At 32.7% G+C, this 13,619-nt stretch overlaps 2 protein-coding genes across 2 annotated transcripts; one reads left to right on the top strand and one right to left on the bottom strand.

The window, feature by feature from the left end:
* Positions 1 to 623: 623 nt before the first annotated feature.
* LOC113873063 (mitochondrial import inner membrane translocase subunit TIM14-3-like) lies at positions 624 to 3,058 on the top strand. Its single transcript, XM_027511031.1, has 3 exons — positions 624 to 756; positions 1,296 to 1,468; positions 2,672 to 3,058. The coding sequence occupies exons 1-3, from the start codon at positions 754 to 756 to the stop codon at positions 2,826 to 2,828; spliced, it is 333 nt and encodes a 110-aa protein (XP_027366832.1). The 5' UTR covers positions 624 to 753; the 3' UTR covers positions 2,829 to 3,058.
* Positions 3,059 to 3,952: 894 nt separating this feature from the next.
* On the bottom strand, positions 3,953 to 9,279 carry LOC113872373. The gene is made up of 6 exons (XM_027509881.1): positions 8,491 to 9,279; positions 7,855 to 8,043; positions 7,464 to 7,703; positions 6,076 to 6,293; positions 5,198 to 5,452; positions 3,953 to 4,556 (listed from the first exon to the last, which is right to left on the bottom strand). The coding sequence occupies exons 1-6, from the start codon at positions 8,927 to 8,929 to the stop codon at positions 4,320 to 4,322; spliced, it is 1,578 nt and encodes a 525-aa protein (XP_027365682.1). The 5' UTR covers positions 8,930 to 9,279; the 3' UTR covers positions 3,953 to 4,319.
* Between the last annotated feature and the right edge of the window lie 4,340 nt (positions 9,280 to 13,619).

Raw genomic sequence — 13,619 nt, 5'->3', positions numbered from 1 at the left:
TAGACACTGTTATCATTAATGTACATTGAATGATTAGCCTAAGCTTCATTTATAGGTTTGGATTAACTTTAAGTGTAAATTAAATTTTGGTAAGAACATCATATATCAGCTTATTAACTTTATAGTAAATCTTGATTGACAAATAATTTTTATTGTCATGATTGACGAATAATTTTAAGGCATAGACAATTTTTTCTTCTTCATCATACTTCTAAACAAAAAAAAAAAGCATACAAATTTAATTTAATTCATAAATGTGTTAATATTGTTTTTTAATTAAAAATATGTTTTATTATAACATCTATAAATTTGACAGAGTATTTTCATACTCTCTTAAAATTATTAGTTATAATTCTTCTAATATCTTAAAAATAAAAATATTAATCTTTTTTAATTAAATTACTAATTTTACTATTTATTAATATAAAATTAAGTGTTATACGTACGAGAGATGGTACAAACATTTTCGATCATAAGATAAATTTTACCTTAAAAAAAGTTAACTCAAAAGTAATTTTTTTAACGTTAAAGCAGTTAAATTTTTAAAAGAAGTGTGTTTGAATAAAATAATTTAGTTGTTTATGTGAAAAATCAGACGTGCGGAGCAAGGAAATTTAAAACAAAAAATAAATATAAAAATAAAATCCCTAGTTTCGTTTCGTAAATAGATGTTCCTCAACCAAACCCTCTTTGCAGGCAAAAGCAAAACCCTATTCCAATTCTCCATTCTCAGTTGGGGAAGGTTTCAACAATATGGTAAGCCTTCATCGTTATTTTCAAATTTGCATCCCTTTAATTTCGATTTCGAACTGCAAAACGATCCTTAACATCGTACCTTTCTCGGTGTATACCTGTAACGTCACAGCAAATTTTCCCCTTTAATTTTGGATCCGAAAAACCTGATTTTTCTGCAGAAGAGATCTTGCTTTTTTAGTCATGACTTAATTATTAATTTATTTGTCAGTAACGTTTTATTCCTAATCTTTTGGTGCAAAAAAGATAAGTTGTTTATTGTATTGAATTTTTTTATCTTTCGGTCTTCCTAGTTGTTTAGGGTTCTGGGATTGGATAGGGTTTGGGGAAAGGGTTTTTTGTTGATGCGTTGAAAGCAGAACCTGGATTTTATATCCTTGTTGTCTCTATTAAGAATGATTTGAAGTTGAATTTTTCTGGCTATATTTGCCTTCATACGATACTGTGGCTAACAGGGGGTAGGGAATAAGGAGAATTTTTGAAAGTTTGTTGATTTTTAAAGTGTCTTTCTTTTATGGAACTGAAGTTGAAATTTGGAACAGACTACGCCATTGATGGCAGGGCTTGCCGTGGCGGCTGCGGCTTATGCCGGTAGATATGGTATCCAGGCTTGGCAAGCATTCAAGGCTAGACCTCCTACGATGCGTAGATTTTATGAAGGTGGTTTTCAGGCTACCATGACTAGGAGGGAAGCAGCGCTTATACTGGGTGTTAGGTAACTCACTTTTTTGTTTATTGTTTTAAGACATTGCAAGTTTGCAACGAAAGTTTGAGTGAAATATGCCCTAAAATATCAAAATTTGTTTAATGGAGGTGTTTGTTGTCAATTTTTTTTGTTCTGGTGAGTAACTGATTGAATTAATATTTGATATTTCTTGATATGAGATATTGATCCTTTTTTGTGATATCTTTACAACCCTGCATGTGTATATACCCAACACATAACAAAGGTTCAGCCTCTTAATGTGAAAATTACACGTCAAAGGTCATGTCCTAATCAGTGCTTGAGTTTTGCAAAGTTTGAGGTAAAAATTGATAAGGGATTTGAGAACAGTAGCAACCATCTTATTAGTGCAGTGGTTTGGGTTAAACAAAACTTCAAAACTGCACATCTATTGTCTGATTTGAACCTTTAGTGTTCACTGAGATAGTCAATAGTGTGCTATTGTGGTACTACAGTGAGTAGTGAAAGAGACTTCCACCATGGAGTGTTTTTTGTTGCAGCCATGATTCTGGGCTGCTATTGCAAAAAAGCAGACATTCTGACCATTGTCCTGTTCTCTTCACGATCTGGCCTCTTATGTTTGAAACATATAGGGGTTCCTGTCTTTCAACACACAACAGGAAGTGTGGCCTCTGTTTCAACAAATAAAACATGAAGTTTGACCCCTATTGCCTTTCCAACCTTGATATTTTCGGACAGATCCATTGCTCTCTAGCATCCATAAAATAATTTATGACATTTTCATATTTCATATTCCCCTAATTTGTTTTTGTCATTTCCTTTTTCCAACTCTTTCTGTCTCTGCTCTAGTATCTGATGTTCTGTTTTATATTAACTCCATTATTTTTCCTTTTACTTCATTCCTATGTTCTCATTTCTCTTGACAGCCTTGGCATCTACTCAACCACAACAACATAGCCTTTGTTGTTATTGACTTTATGACTTGTTAATGAAGCCTTAGATTGACAGTGATTGTTATCTTTATTGATTATGAATGTCTTCTTATTTTGAACAATTATATATGTATGGTATAAACCATTGTTTTTGTACGCATCAACAATCTTTGGTATAGCAGTATTCAATTATCCTGCTATAGCATTTTTGGTGCAGCTACTCAGCACTGTGATCCAGGATTCATATAACTATGGCTGCCATTGTGTTTCTCTTGCTGATTTTTTGTTGTCACTGTGGCAGAGAGCGCACTCCAACAGATAAGATTAAAGAAGCACATAGGAGGGTGATGGTTGCAAACCATCCAGATGCAGGTGGCAGCCATTACCTTGCATCCAAAATTAACGAAGCAAAAGATGTGTTACTGGGAAAAACCAAGGGCGGTGGTTCAGCATTTTGAAGCTCATTTAAGCCCTCCCATCGATTATTTTGACAGTTTAAACCGCGGTCCTCACTAATATCAATTAAAATTTTTTTTGGTCATGACCTAATTACTTCTTGTAGACCCAGTTATATAGTTGAGAAATTTGAACATATTTATCATTTCTATCGGGATGATAAAGCATTAAAGCTTCATTGTACCTAGGCTTTGTGCTATTGAAGTTGAGAGTTAAGCAAATAAATGTTATTTTACTTGGTACTTTTACTATAATTCTTGCACTCTCAGTTGATCTTTCTCTTCCCCCCTATGGTTCAATTGATCTATGACATATATTTCACTTCTAAGGTAATAGATTCTGGATTGGTTTTAAAATTATTTAGATCTTAAACGTTTCAAACATAGATGTATAGTTTTTTCGTGAAGGTTTTCAAAATCAAAGTCGTCACTTTTGACTCGTTTCTAAACTTATATTTATTGATAAAAAAGTTGCCCTGAAATAATTTTAAAAACTATGAAACTAAAAGAGTAATTTATCTTAAACATATAAATAGTTAAGAACTTTGCTTTTAAAAAAAATACCAAATGTATTATAGAAATTCAGTTTTAAGGCAATTTTGTTCGAGGGTAAATCATTACTTTGGTCTTCAAACATTTCTACCTTTATCTGTCTATATACTTATTATAACGATTATTTTATGTGTTTTATGAATAAAAAATAAAAAACTAATAAATAACAAATTTTGATAAATTCAAACCAACATATTTAAAGTACTGGTTAAAAATTTAGAGAGTTTTTGTCAAAAAAAATATAATTAAGACACTTTTTGTAATTTTCAATTAATTTAACATTTTTTTTTAATTCACTAATCAGTGCACTCAAAATACAAATTAGCAAGACCATATTTTTTTATTAAAAATCCTAACATTTAATTTCATTATAAGATTTTCAATAAATTAAATTACTCTTCGATACACATTAACAAGCCGTACTTTTAAGACTACTCTTGAGGAGCTCAATTTCTAGTAACGTTGATTATGTCGTCCCTGCTATCTAATGACATCCGTTAATTGTGATGGAAGTGCCCGGTAAGCACTATAAATAAAACACCGGATGGCAGCTGATCTGACTATGACTGGATTTAGCTTATTCTAATAACATTTCTTTCATTCTCTTTTAAGTACTTTTGTAAAATTTCAAATGTTTATAAATGTCTAATATTCATGTAAATTTTTCAAAAATGACTACAAGTGGAAGTAGTAGAACCAACTAATTAGACAGGGTTTAAGGTACAATTTGCTTAGGGAGGGGAGAGAAGGGGAAAAAAATGCATGTGACATTCGTGTTTTACCTATATCTCCAAAAGCTCTTGCGGTTCAAAATTCTGATGAGAATAAAAATTAGCATTCTCTTCTTTCAAGCTCCACCGAGCAGCGGAGCCACCTGTGGTATTTACATCCAACCTAAGACGTGCACATCTGCAGTTACGAGTCATTTAACAATAGAAGCAGTCAAACAACTGCTTGTAAAACCTCTTCCTTATCCTCCTCGAATGCAGTTTCCTCTTGTCGTTCAACCGGACCTTGAGGATTTCCAAAGAGAGTGGCAAACATCTGCCTATGGCACTGATCACAATAAAAGAAATAAGAGAAGTGGCCCTCGTTTGGAAGCTTATGGATGTCAGCCTCTGGCAAAACCCGTTCTATATATTCCATCATTGATGGTGGGGCCACCCTATCATCTAATCCCTGTGAAGGATTGAAAACGAAAACGTGAGATTTACACGTAATAACAAGTTGATCATTATAAGAATAAAACAAATCCTTGTACCATCAACTAACATATGCAATATGCATCATCATTTTACATTAAATTGTAGTCAGATCTACCTGCCACACATGTATTTTATATTTGAAATGAAACGATACTGTGTCAATTTATTTATTGACTTGGTCTACCCAAGTTGTTTACACTACCTCTCTACACTCATCTCTTGAAAGCACCGCATCGAATGTTTGTTCCATGATGCATTACAAAATTGAAATATCAAAAATGCACTTAGATATCCCATAAGGTATAGTTGAGCATGGCTTCTCTTTTGGGTAAATAGATCTGTATCAACTTAGAAGTGTCGTTGAAGGCTAATAGTCAGTGATTGAATTTTTTGGAGCAATTGTCACAATACAATAACCTCTGGCTACCATTTTTCTGACATTAAGAAGGTGGAATCTCCTAATTTCAATAGTCCCCGATTAACAGTTGATTACCACTTTTTGATCGTTTATAACAACCAACATGTATAAAAGTTAACTATTGTAAAAATAATGACACAAAAATACAGAATGCAACAAGTGCAGTATTCTAAGCACAACATGTTATAAGTTCAAACCTGCCATATGTGTGTAAGGCCAAGAAATCCTGCTAATTCACATTCTGCTTGACTGTACATGGATTTCAACCAAAGAAGTATGCCTCTTGTTTGACACTTCTTCTGCACGTGAAGTTCTTCAATGTCAAAACCCCAATTTGATACCTGCAGAACAGCTTCCTGAATAAATGAGTGTATGTTTCCCTGACGAACTGACTCCTCCACACTCCTCTGCCAAAATTCCTCAAATTCTGGTTCTTCAATTAAAAGTTTATCCTGCACATGTGAAAACACTTATACTAACAATCATGGCAGAGCTAAACATCTTTCACACACAGGTACTTTCACAAGCTGCTAATGAAATGAGGTAATTTATGTTACCTAACATTGTGTTTTGGATCTATATTTAAAAGTCAACTTTAATTTTATGTTAAAATGTAAATTTCACCAAGCAAGGCAACAAAGAGATGAGAATCAGTTTCTCATAGGCTGGGATTTTAAACATTACAATAATAAAAAAATTATTTCAGATGTGGCCGAGATGATGCTACCTCACAGAATATACAATTAGAAGTGCACAATTATTCACTCTCTTCTGTAATACTACCAGATAAAAGCCAACAGTACTAAAGCTCTGTAGCTTCAATATGTTAGGTAAAGCCATTTCAAGCAAGACAAATTGGATGGCTCCATAGTTTTTTAAACCAGATTTTGACAATTTACAATCTGACATCAAAATCACTGTGATTCAGTATCCAGCTAGTAGGGCATCAACCTCAACTTAAAAATACGTTAGCATGTACAGACAACAATGCTAGTTCGTGTCCATGACAGTTGCAACATACTTTAAAAGTATTTATACTTGTTACATAGTTCAAGTTGGCTTATGACACACTCACCTTCTTTCCTAGCGACAAAGAGAGCAGCTTATCAATTTCGTCATGCTTTTCAGGCAAGAAGCTTTTCTGGTAGAAAAAAGCGAGAAGTTTTGGAAATCTACGAGCCAAGGAATACATCATTTTCCTCCTTGGTAGCCACTTCTCCCAAGTTCTTTTCATCTCATCCTTAGTCATGTGTGGGTCATATGGATTAATCATAGGAGCCAACATAGCTGCACCTGCAATTTTGGACAATATAATAAGTTACATCAGATTCCACAATGTGCCTCTTTTCTTTGTTTGGGGGTTGGAGGTTAGAAATACTGGAAAATGGAGCATTTCCAAAAAGGGTAGGCAACTCAATATAGCATTGCTTCTTGGTATGAACCTAATCATTTTTTTTCCTAATTTCATTTCCATTAACTTGTAAGAATGAAAATGGAGTCACAATAATAACTTCATTGGCATTAGATTTGTATGAGGCCCAAAATGTTAACATTATCAATATCAATTTGTTATAACCCTCTTTCACTGGCTACTAGCAGCATGAGAGGTACATAGGACTAGAAAGCCTTAATAGGACTACTAATAGTAGTTTTGCAGAGTAACAAATCTAATTTCCCTGGATAAACATCCGTTTTAAATGACAGATGATACTTTCCATACGGGGTACAAGTGCAAATCTATAGTCACATATTGTTGATCGTGTTGTAAGAGATTTGTGCCTATATAACACACATGCTCTTTTCTCAAGGAAACACTTGATATTTTTCATTTTTATTTTTTCTTTCATTGAGAAAAAAGATTGCTATCATGTATTCTCTTTAGACATTCAAACAAGTCAGTCAATCTGTTTTATAGCAATGATATACCATTTTTTTAAGACATAAAACTTGATAGCCTCACTACGCCCACATTTTAAGTTGCTTTGGACTCAATGTTATACTAATATTTGTTACTTAGCATATACAATTAGAAATCTAACTTCCTCTGCAGGAACTTTTGCAATGCTTAATGTGAAGGATTTGGAAGGAAAAGGATGGAGAGGAAATAACATGACTAGACTGTGGAGTAGTCCCAACTTCAGATATACTCGTTTGTTTCCCTTCCTTCCTCTCGCATACCTTCAATCTGTCATGGCCTTTGTTTGCCAACAGCATATCAATGGAAGTTTATGGGGTCCATTTAATAATTGATATCCCAGCCCAATTGGCATTTGGCAATACCATTGATCATTGAATTCTACATCCAGATACATCCAATATACAATAACTCTGCCAACAGACCAGGGGTATCATCACTTAGGGGTCTAATTTAATTTCTTAGGGTCAAAAAAAGCTTCAAGATTGTTTTTTTATGAGCAATTTACAGGTATCTAGAAATTAAATAGCTTTAAAAAGGTGTATAACCTGCAATTCTCTCGGGAATGAATCTGAGAGCAGCCCAAGCATGAATGCATCCACTAGAGTGGCACAGTAACCAGAACTTATCACTAACATTGACAGCATTGACTAGATGCAACATATCCATAGCAGATGAGTTAAGATTTCTGTTGGGATGAGGATCACTCTCCCCAAAACCGGGAAGATCATATGTGACCAAGCGAACACCGTACTCTTCAAGCAATGATGCTTTAACTCCAGGTAAACCTTCCATAAAGAGAAATACAAGGACAATAAGATAAAAGAAAAAAATTCAGTTTCCAATTATGTTCCTCATACAGATTGTACCCAAGTGAAAATTTCTACTTCAGTTCAGTTTCTAGTTTTCAGATATCTGAAAATTCAAACTTAATATTACCTGCTAGTCTGGATGAAAGAAAAGAATGTGGAGCAACAAGTGAAAATCTAGCTGTGTCCGCAGAAACACCATGCTCACAATAAGCCACATATCTACCATCAGGAAGTAGCACACGACTAGCACTAGGAGGATGCTTGCGGACCTTCATCACAGGAGCTACAGCATCACGGTTGGGATCTACACTAATAGCTGCAAATAACACATAAAAAGTCAGCAAATCTTGTACCAAGTTGATATCAACAGGAAACACGTCACTCGTAAGCAATTATAATACTTGTTCCAAAATCTAATCTAATGGAACAGGATATAAAATAAATACACGAGACTTGGCTGAACCAGTATGGAGACAGAAATAAAATAACAGAAAACACAAATCCAATGAACCGCAAAGAAACGAGCAGAGAATCCAAAGCTTCTTTCATTTATAAAAATTCAATTCTCACCTAAGTCTAACAACTAGTATTTTAGTCCTAATAGCAAATATGGTGATAATAATACAATTGCACTCTAATAGCAAATACCATGAAGTGAAAAAAAAAAGTAAAAAACTAACGAATAACCGAATGTCCTTTCCATAAGCAGTGAAATAATAATTAATAGTAATCCAATAACATTTTTTTTAAAAAAAAAGGTTACCTGCGAGCGCAAGAAAAAAAACGAAGAACACAACGGACCAAGCGTGAACAGGATCGCGATCTTCGGGGAGAAAGTCGTTGAGAAACCTCAACCTCTTGGAAACCTTAGCACAAGGCCCAGAAAGCTTCTTCACTACATAGGAATCCTCGTTCATAAGGTTCTGTTGCAGAATGTCTCTACAACCTCTGCCTAACTCCATGAGAATCTCACACCAAGCCATCACAAACCCCACAGCCTGCTCCTTGAAGCTCTCCCCCGATTCCACCGACTCAGCTTGAGCTTGAGGTGCGTACACCGATCTCCTCACCTCAAACGACGTCCTCGAGGACATGTCCAAATCCAGTGGATCTCCGCCGTAGCGTACTCCGGAATCCTCTATCAGACTCGCCAGCTCCTCCGTCCACGTGTCCCTTCCTCTCACTTCCGCCATATCTAACATCAATCTCAATGAAGTTAACTAATTGTGTGAGTGAGTCACGGTTATGACCACAGCCACCACACCACACATCCCCAACTGAAACTGCCTTTTTTTTTTCTCTAAACTTGCTCAAGCGTGATCTAGAAGCAAAGCTTTATAATTAAATTAATCCGACCAATATTCAAGACGAATAATAAAAAATTTCAAAAAGGGGAGAAACGAATACTGGAAAAAGAAGAGGCCAAATAGAAAAAGCTACTCCGAGAATGAGAATCTCTCTTTTGATTTCTCACTTTCGGACACTGTTCAAGCGGATAAAATAGAGGGTTTGTATTTAAGGGGGTAAGTAATAGCAGTTAAGTTACTGCTCCCTGTTTGAGTGAGGATTCATGAGATGAAAATTGATCCAAGTATAGGGTGAAGATACGGCCACGTCAGACACGATACGTTACCACGTGAAGCCAACGGCTCGCGCATTATTAGGTCGTTCTGTCTCTGCTTTGGCGGTTGAGTCTATTATTTATATGCACAAACACTTTAGCTGTCGTCTCCACCCGGTCCTATAGTCTGTGTACACCCACTCTTTTTTCTTTTTTCTTTTTTTGAGGTTAACTTTGACACTTAACTTTTATTATTTTTTATTTTTTATCTTTATTACTAATATGATCTATTGAAATATTATTGGGTGTTATTTTTTAATTAAATTACGTTAATTAAAAATTTTAAAAATAATAATTTTAAAATATCTCAAAAACTTAAAACTAAAATTTTTAATACAAAAACATATTTAATTGTTCTTTTAAATACATCTCATGAGTATTGTTAAGGCAATAAGAGAATTTGACTCTATCATTTCCCGTCATTTATCTTATCCGCACCCAAACTTTATAAATCAAATGTTAGCTAACATACTAATTAAGAAATTAAAAATAAAAATATTAGTGTAGTTTAATATAATTTTAATAAAAAATACTTATTATCACTTTATAAATAAAATCATTTTTAGATAATTAAAATATAGTAAGTATATTATTTAAGGAACTAAAAATTAATTTATATTTTATAGTTAAAATTCATTAACACATAACGTCAAATTTGTATAATTATAATGTTTAATAAATTTTAATAAAATACGAGATTAATTAATTTAATATTTAATTTTATATAAAAAATTAATGACATTTTATTATTTTATTTTAATAGTAAATACATTTCTAAAATGTAAATAAACATAAATTTTTAAATAAAATTATTTATAAATATTTAAATTATATAAAATGATTCAAATCTATGTTACATGCTCCATTCGCACTCTATAATCGCGTGGAGGATTTGATGGTGGCGTAATATAGCAAAACCTAACTGAGAAACACAGTCTCAAATCCCCAAGGCCTTATGAAGTAAAATGCTGACAACGTATCAAATGATATATATCACAGACTTAATTATTTTTTTTTCTTTGTAAAAATGTTATTTTTTGAAAAAAAAAAGTGTTTAATTAATATTTTCTTAAGAGTTAGTTCTGAATTATTTAAAATATCATAATTTAATTTTTGTTGTTAACTTTTTTTTAAGCCTCTTATTGTTGACACGTTATTATCTTGTCATTGTTATTTTTACATTTTTTATTATTTAAAAATTTATATTTATAAGAAAGTCTCTACAAAATCTATTATATATTCAATCTTAATTTTTCCCCTAAAAAAAAGCTCTAGCTCTAAACAACCTATATATATAAAATTAAATAGTTAAAATTAGCAATTATCAAAGAAAATATAATATTTATAAACATGAAAAAGAAATCAATGATGAGAATGTTAAAAGAAATCATGTTGTGTTGTACACTTCACATTTAGACCCTAATCATTTGGGTGTATTGTGTTGCACTCAATATAGAATTGGTGCAAATTCTATGAATTGATTTTTTGTTAACTTAATAAATTGAATTCAATATTGTTACGTTCTTTCTTTTTTCTTAACAGCAAATTTACACTTGAAAAATAAAAAAATTAATTTTTATCTCAATAAAAAATCTGCTTTCAAAATTCACTCAAATCACTCAAGTAAAATTGCCGCTCTGGTCCAGAAAAAGCATTAAAAATTCCTAAAAAAATATATTTAAATTTAATCCTATATTTAACCTAGGTTGACTTCAATAGGTTCACAAATAAATTCGAACCCATAATCACCCGGATTTAGGGCTTGTTTGTAGCATGCACTTAATTTCACTTTTTTACGTCAAATTTTTTTCTTTTACAAAATAATTTTATTAATATCAAATTTAGGATAAATTTTAAGCATAAAAAATAAATCTATATTTAAAATTATTTATTAAATCCTTGTATTTTTAATATATTAAATGATATTTACTTTTTATAATAAAAGTATAATACTTTAAATGCTTTAAATCCTTTATTCAACACTTCAAATAAATTTTGAATATTAATATCTTCCTTCACAAAAAGAATAAAAGCTCATTTAAATTAAAACAATAAATTTATCCACTGTACTGTCAAACATGCAGGGTAGGTGAGGTGCACAGTTTTGCCTTCAATTCGTGGATGAGGTTTGAGTGATGCCAATATACGATACCATGTGACTTTCTCTGAAGTATGCAGAAAATGAAATATATGTAATTATTAGTGAAAAAAAATTTTTTATATGCATCACATTTGTTTAACATGAGAGGATCCGGATTCCACATTTGTATATGCAAATATGTAAAGTGTACATTTATATATGTAAAGTGTACCGTGTACCGTGTACCGTGTACCGTGTACCGTGTACATGTATCAGTATTTGCATACAACTGCAATTAATAATATGAGCAGTACAATGTCATTATCAAAAAGTACGTCTTAGTACAATGTCGTTGTAAAACAAATATTAGTAAGATGTCCATATGCCAATATTAAGACAGTCATGTGATGACACCTTTGCTACCCTAGGAATGGTACTAATAATTTTGTTATCCATTACCTACTTTACCCGTTTTTGGTAAAAAATTTATTAAAAAATAACTACTTAGAAAACAATTTAATCTATTTGGTCATTAGTTTTACTAATTTCTAAATAAAAATATTATTTTCATTAAAAAAGCAATTAAATGTGAAAATGGTGTCATTTAAAGGATAATTTATTTTAAGGAAGTGTTAAATTTATTTTTCTCAATTATAGAACAGATGAACAGGGAACAAGTAAAGGAATCGTAACATTTTCACAAGTTTAATTTCCTTCTTTTGTTTCATAGCACTCGCTGATACTTAGCCACAAAGGGTAGTGATAGGGGAAAAATGTTAGCACCAATAACCACGATAAATTTGCAAGATATGATCATTAATTTCAAACATAATTATTAAACATGGTAGAATCCAGTTGAAAAAATAAAAATACATTCATTCTTTCTTCTAAAGGGCCTTGTGTGTGTGTGTGTGTGTGTGTGTGTGTGGTTGGTTCATGTTGTGTGTTGATCATTTTCTTGTACCAATAATTCCAAGGGTCTAAATCTACCTTCAAGAACCGAACATTCTCATAGAGAAGTTGGCCTTCTACATTGAAAAGTTTTTGCAGAAGAAACTGACGTTTCCATCAATGGGGCATGGCAAATGATCAGAGGCAGGAGAAACATTCCACTTTGGTTATCTTGGCTCTTGATGATATAGAGAACATAGCCCGTTAAATCTTGTTTTTAGAGATTTCCATGTTCATGCCTTTTCACTACATTCTGCTTCACTGTCATATATCATTGTCTTGGTTAACATTCACTAGATAGGTGTCTCCTCTTTGTCGTGCTCAGCTAAAGTTCTGATAACTGTAGGTTGACTAGTTTCTGAGGAATTTGTTTGTTCTACCCTCACTGCATCCCTAAATATCACTCCCACCACTGCCCTTCATCCACCTGTTGAGTTTCACCATTCACAAAAGGGCCGGGCCACCAAAGTAAAAATACATAGAGACAAAAGTAGCATTGCTTAATTTATCTTCCAAAATTTTGTGCCTGAATATGATGAATTCACTAGACCAAAAATAAAGCAAAGGAGGGGTTTATCTAAGTTACTCTAAATATGAGATAAATATCCTCATATCAGGTGGACGTTATCTTAAAAATTACATAAATTTTTTTACTAAAATCTCTTTAATCTATCTAAAATGAAATTTTATTTACCCCGTGGGATAACTTAGATAAATCCCTTGCTAAACAAAGACAACAACAATTTTTTGAATATATATACCAAAAGATAAGCAGCACTGGCAGCGCGCTCCTATGACCATGATAGTCAAAGATGGTGCTGATCTTAACCGTCGTCCCATTAAAATGATTGTAAGCAAAGCATCGAACGCTACCGTGCACGTCCCAACCTTCTTCATTAACAACAACAACCAAAGCACACACAAGATACATAAACACACACATATATATACATTCATACATTAAAGGGAAAAAAAAACTATTTGTGTATGTATTGCGTACCTTACGTAGGGCAAGCGCTACACAAATCTTGGGAGGTGAAGCACAAAACTAGAGCATGCTTGTAAACATACAAATTTCAACATTTTGTAGAACTTCTTTGTTGTGATTTGTCGAAACCGAACGATATATATAGTTCCCACTTTTTGATGATGAAGGATTGAATAAAAACTCTATATTACATCAATCAAGTCCCTAACTAATTAACTAATTCATCACAGACTAGTCGATATCGAGGGTCAG

Source organism: Abrus precatorius, unplaced genomic scaffold (genome assembly GCF_003935025.1).
Source record: "Abrus precatorius isolate BTA unplaced genomic scaffold, Abrus_2018 Scaffold7, whole genome shotgun sequence".
Classification (NCBI taxonomy): Eukaryota; Viridiplantae; Streptophyta; class Magnoliopsida; order Fabales; family Fabaceae; genus Abrus; species Abrus precatorius.
Note: the sequence above shows the minus strand (reverse complement) of the source record. Positions and strands in the feature narration are given on the sequence as shown.

What these genes read in the sequence shown, in the direction of transcription:
- LOC113872373 (XM_027509881.1), bottom strand. Translation starts at nt 8,929, where the DNA reads ATGTTAGATATGGCGGAAGTGAGAGGAAGGGACACGTGGACGGAGGAG. An exon ending in CATTCCCGAGAGAATTGCAG is followed by an intron (nt 6,294 to 7,463) that starts GTTATACACCTT and finishes CCAAAATTGCAG; the next exon opens with GTGCAGCTATGTTGGCTCCT. An exon ending in CTTTGTCGCTAGGAAAGAAG is followed by an intron (nt 5,453 to 6,075) that starts GTGAGTGTGTCA and finishes TCACATGTGCAG; the next exon opens with GATAAACTTTTAATTGAAGA.
- LOC113873063 (XM_027511031.1), top strand. An exon ending in GCGCTTATACTGGGTGTTAG is followed by an intron (nt 1,469 to 2,671) that starts GTAACTCACTTT and finishes TCACTGTGGCAG; the next exon opens with AGAGCGCACTCCAACAGATA.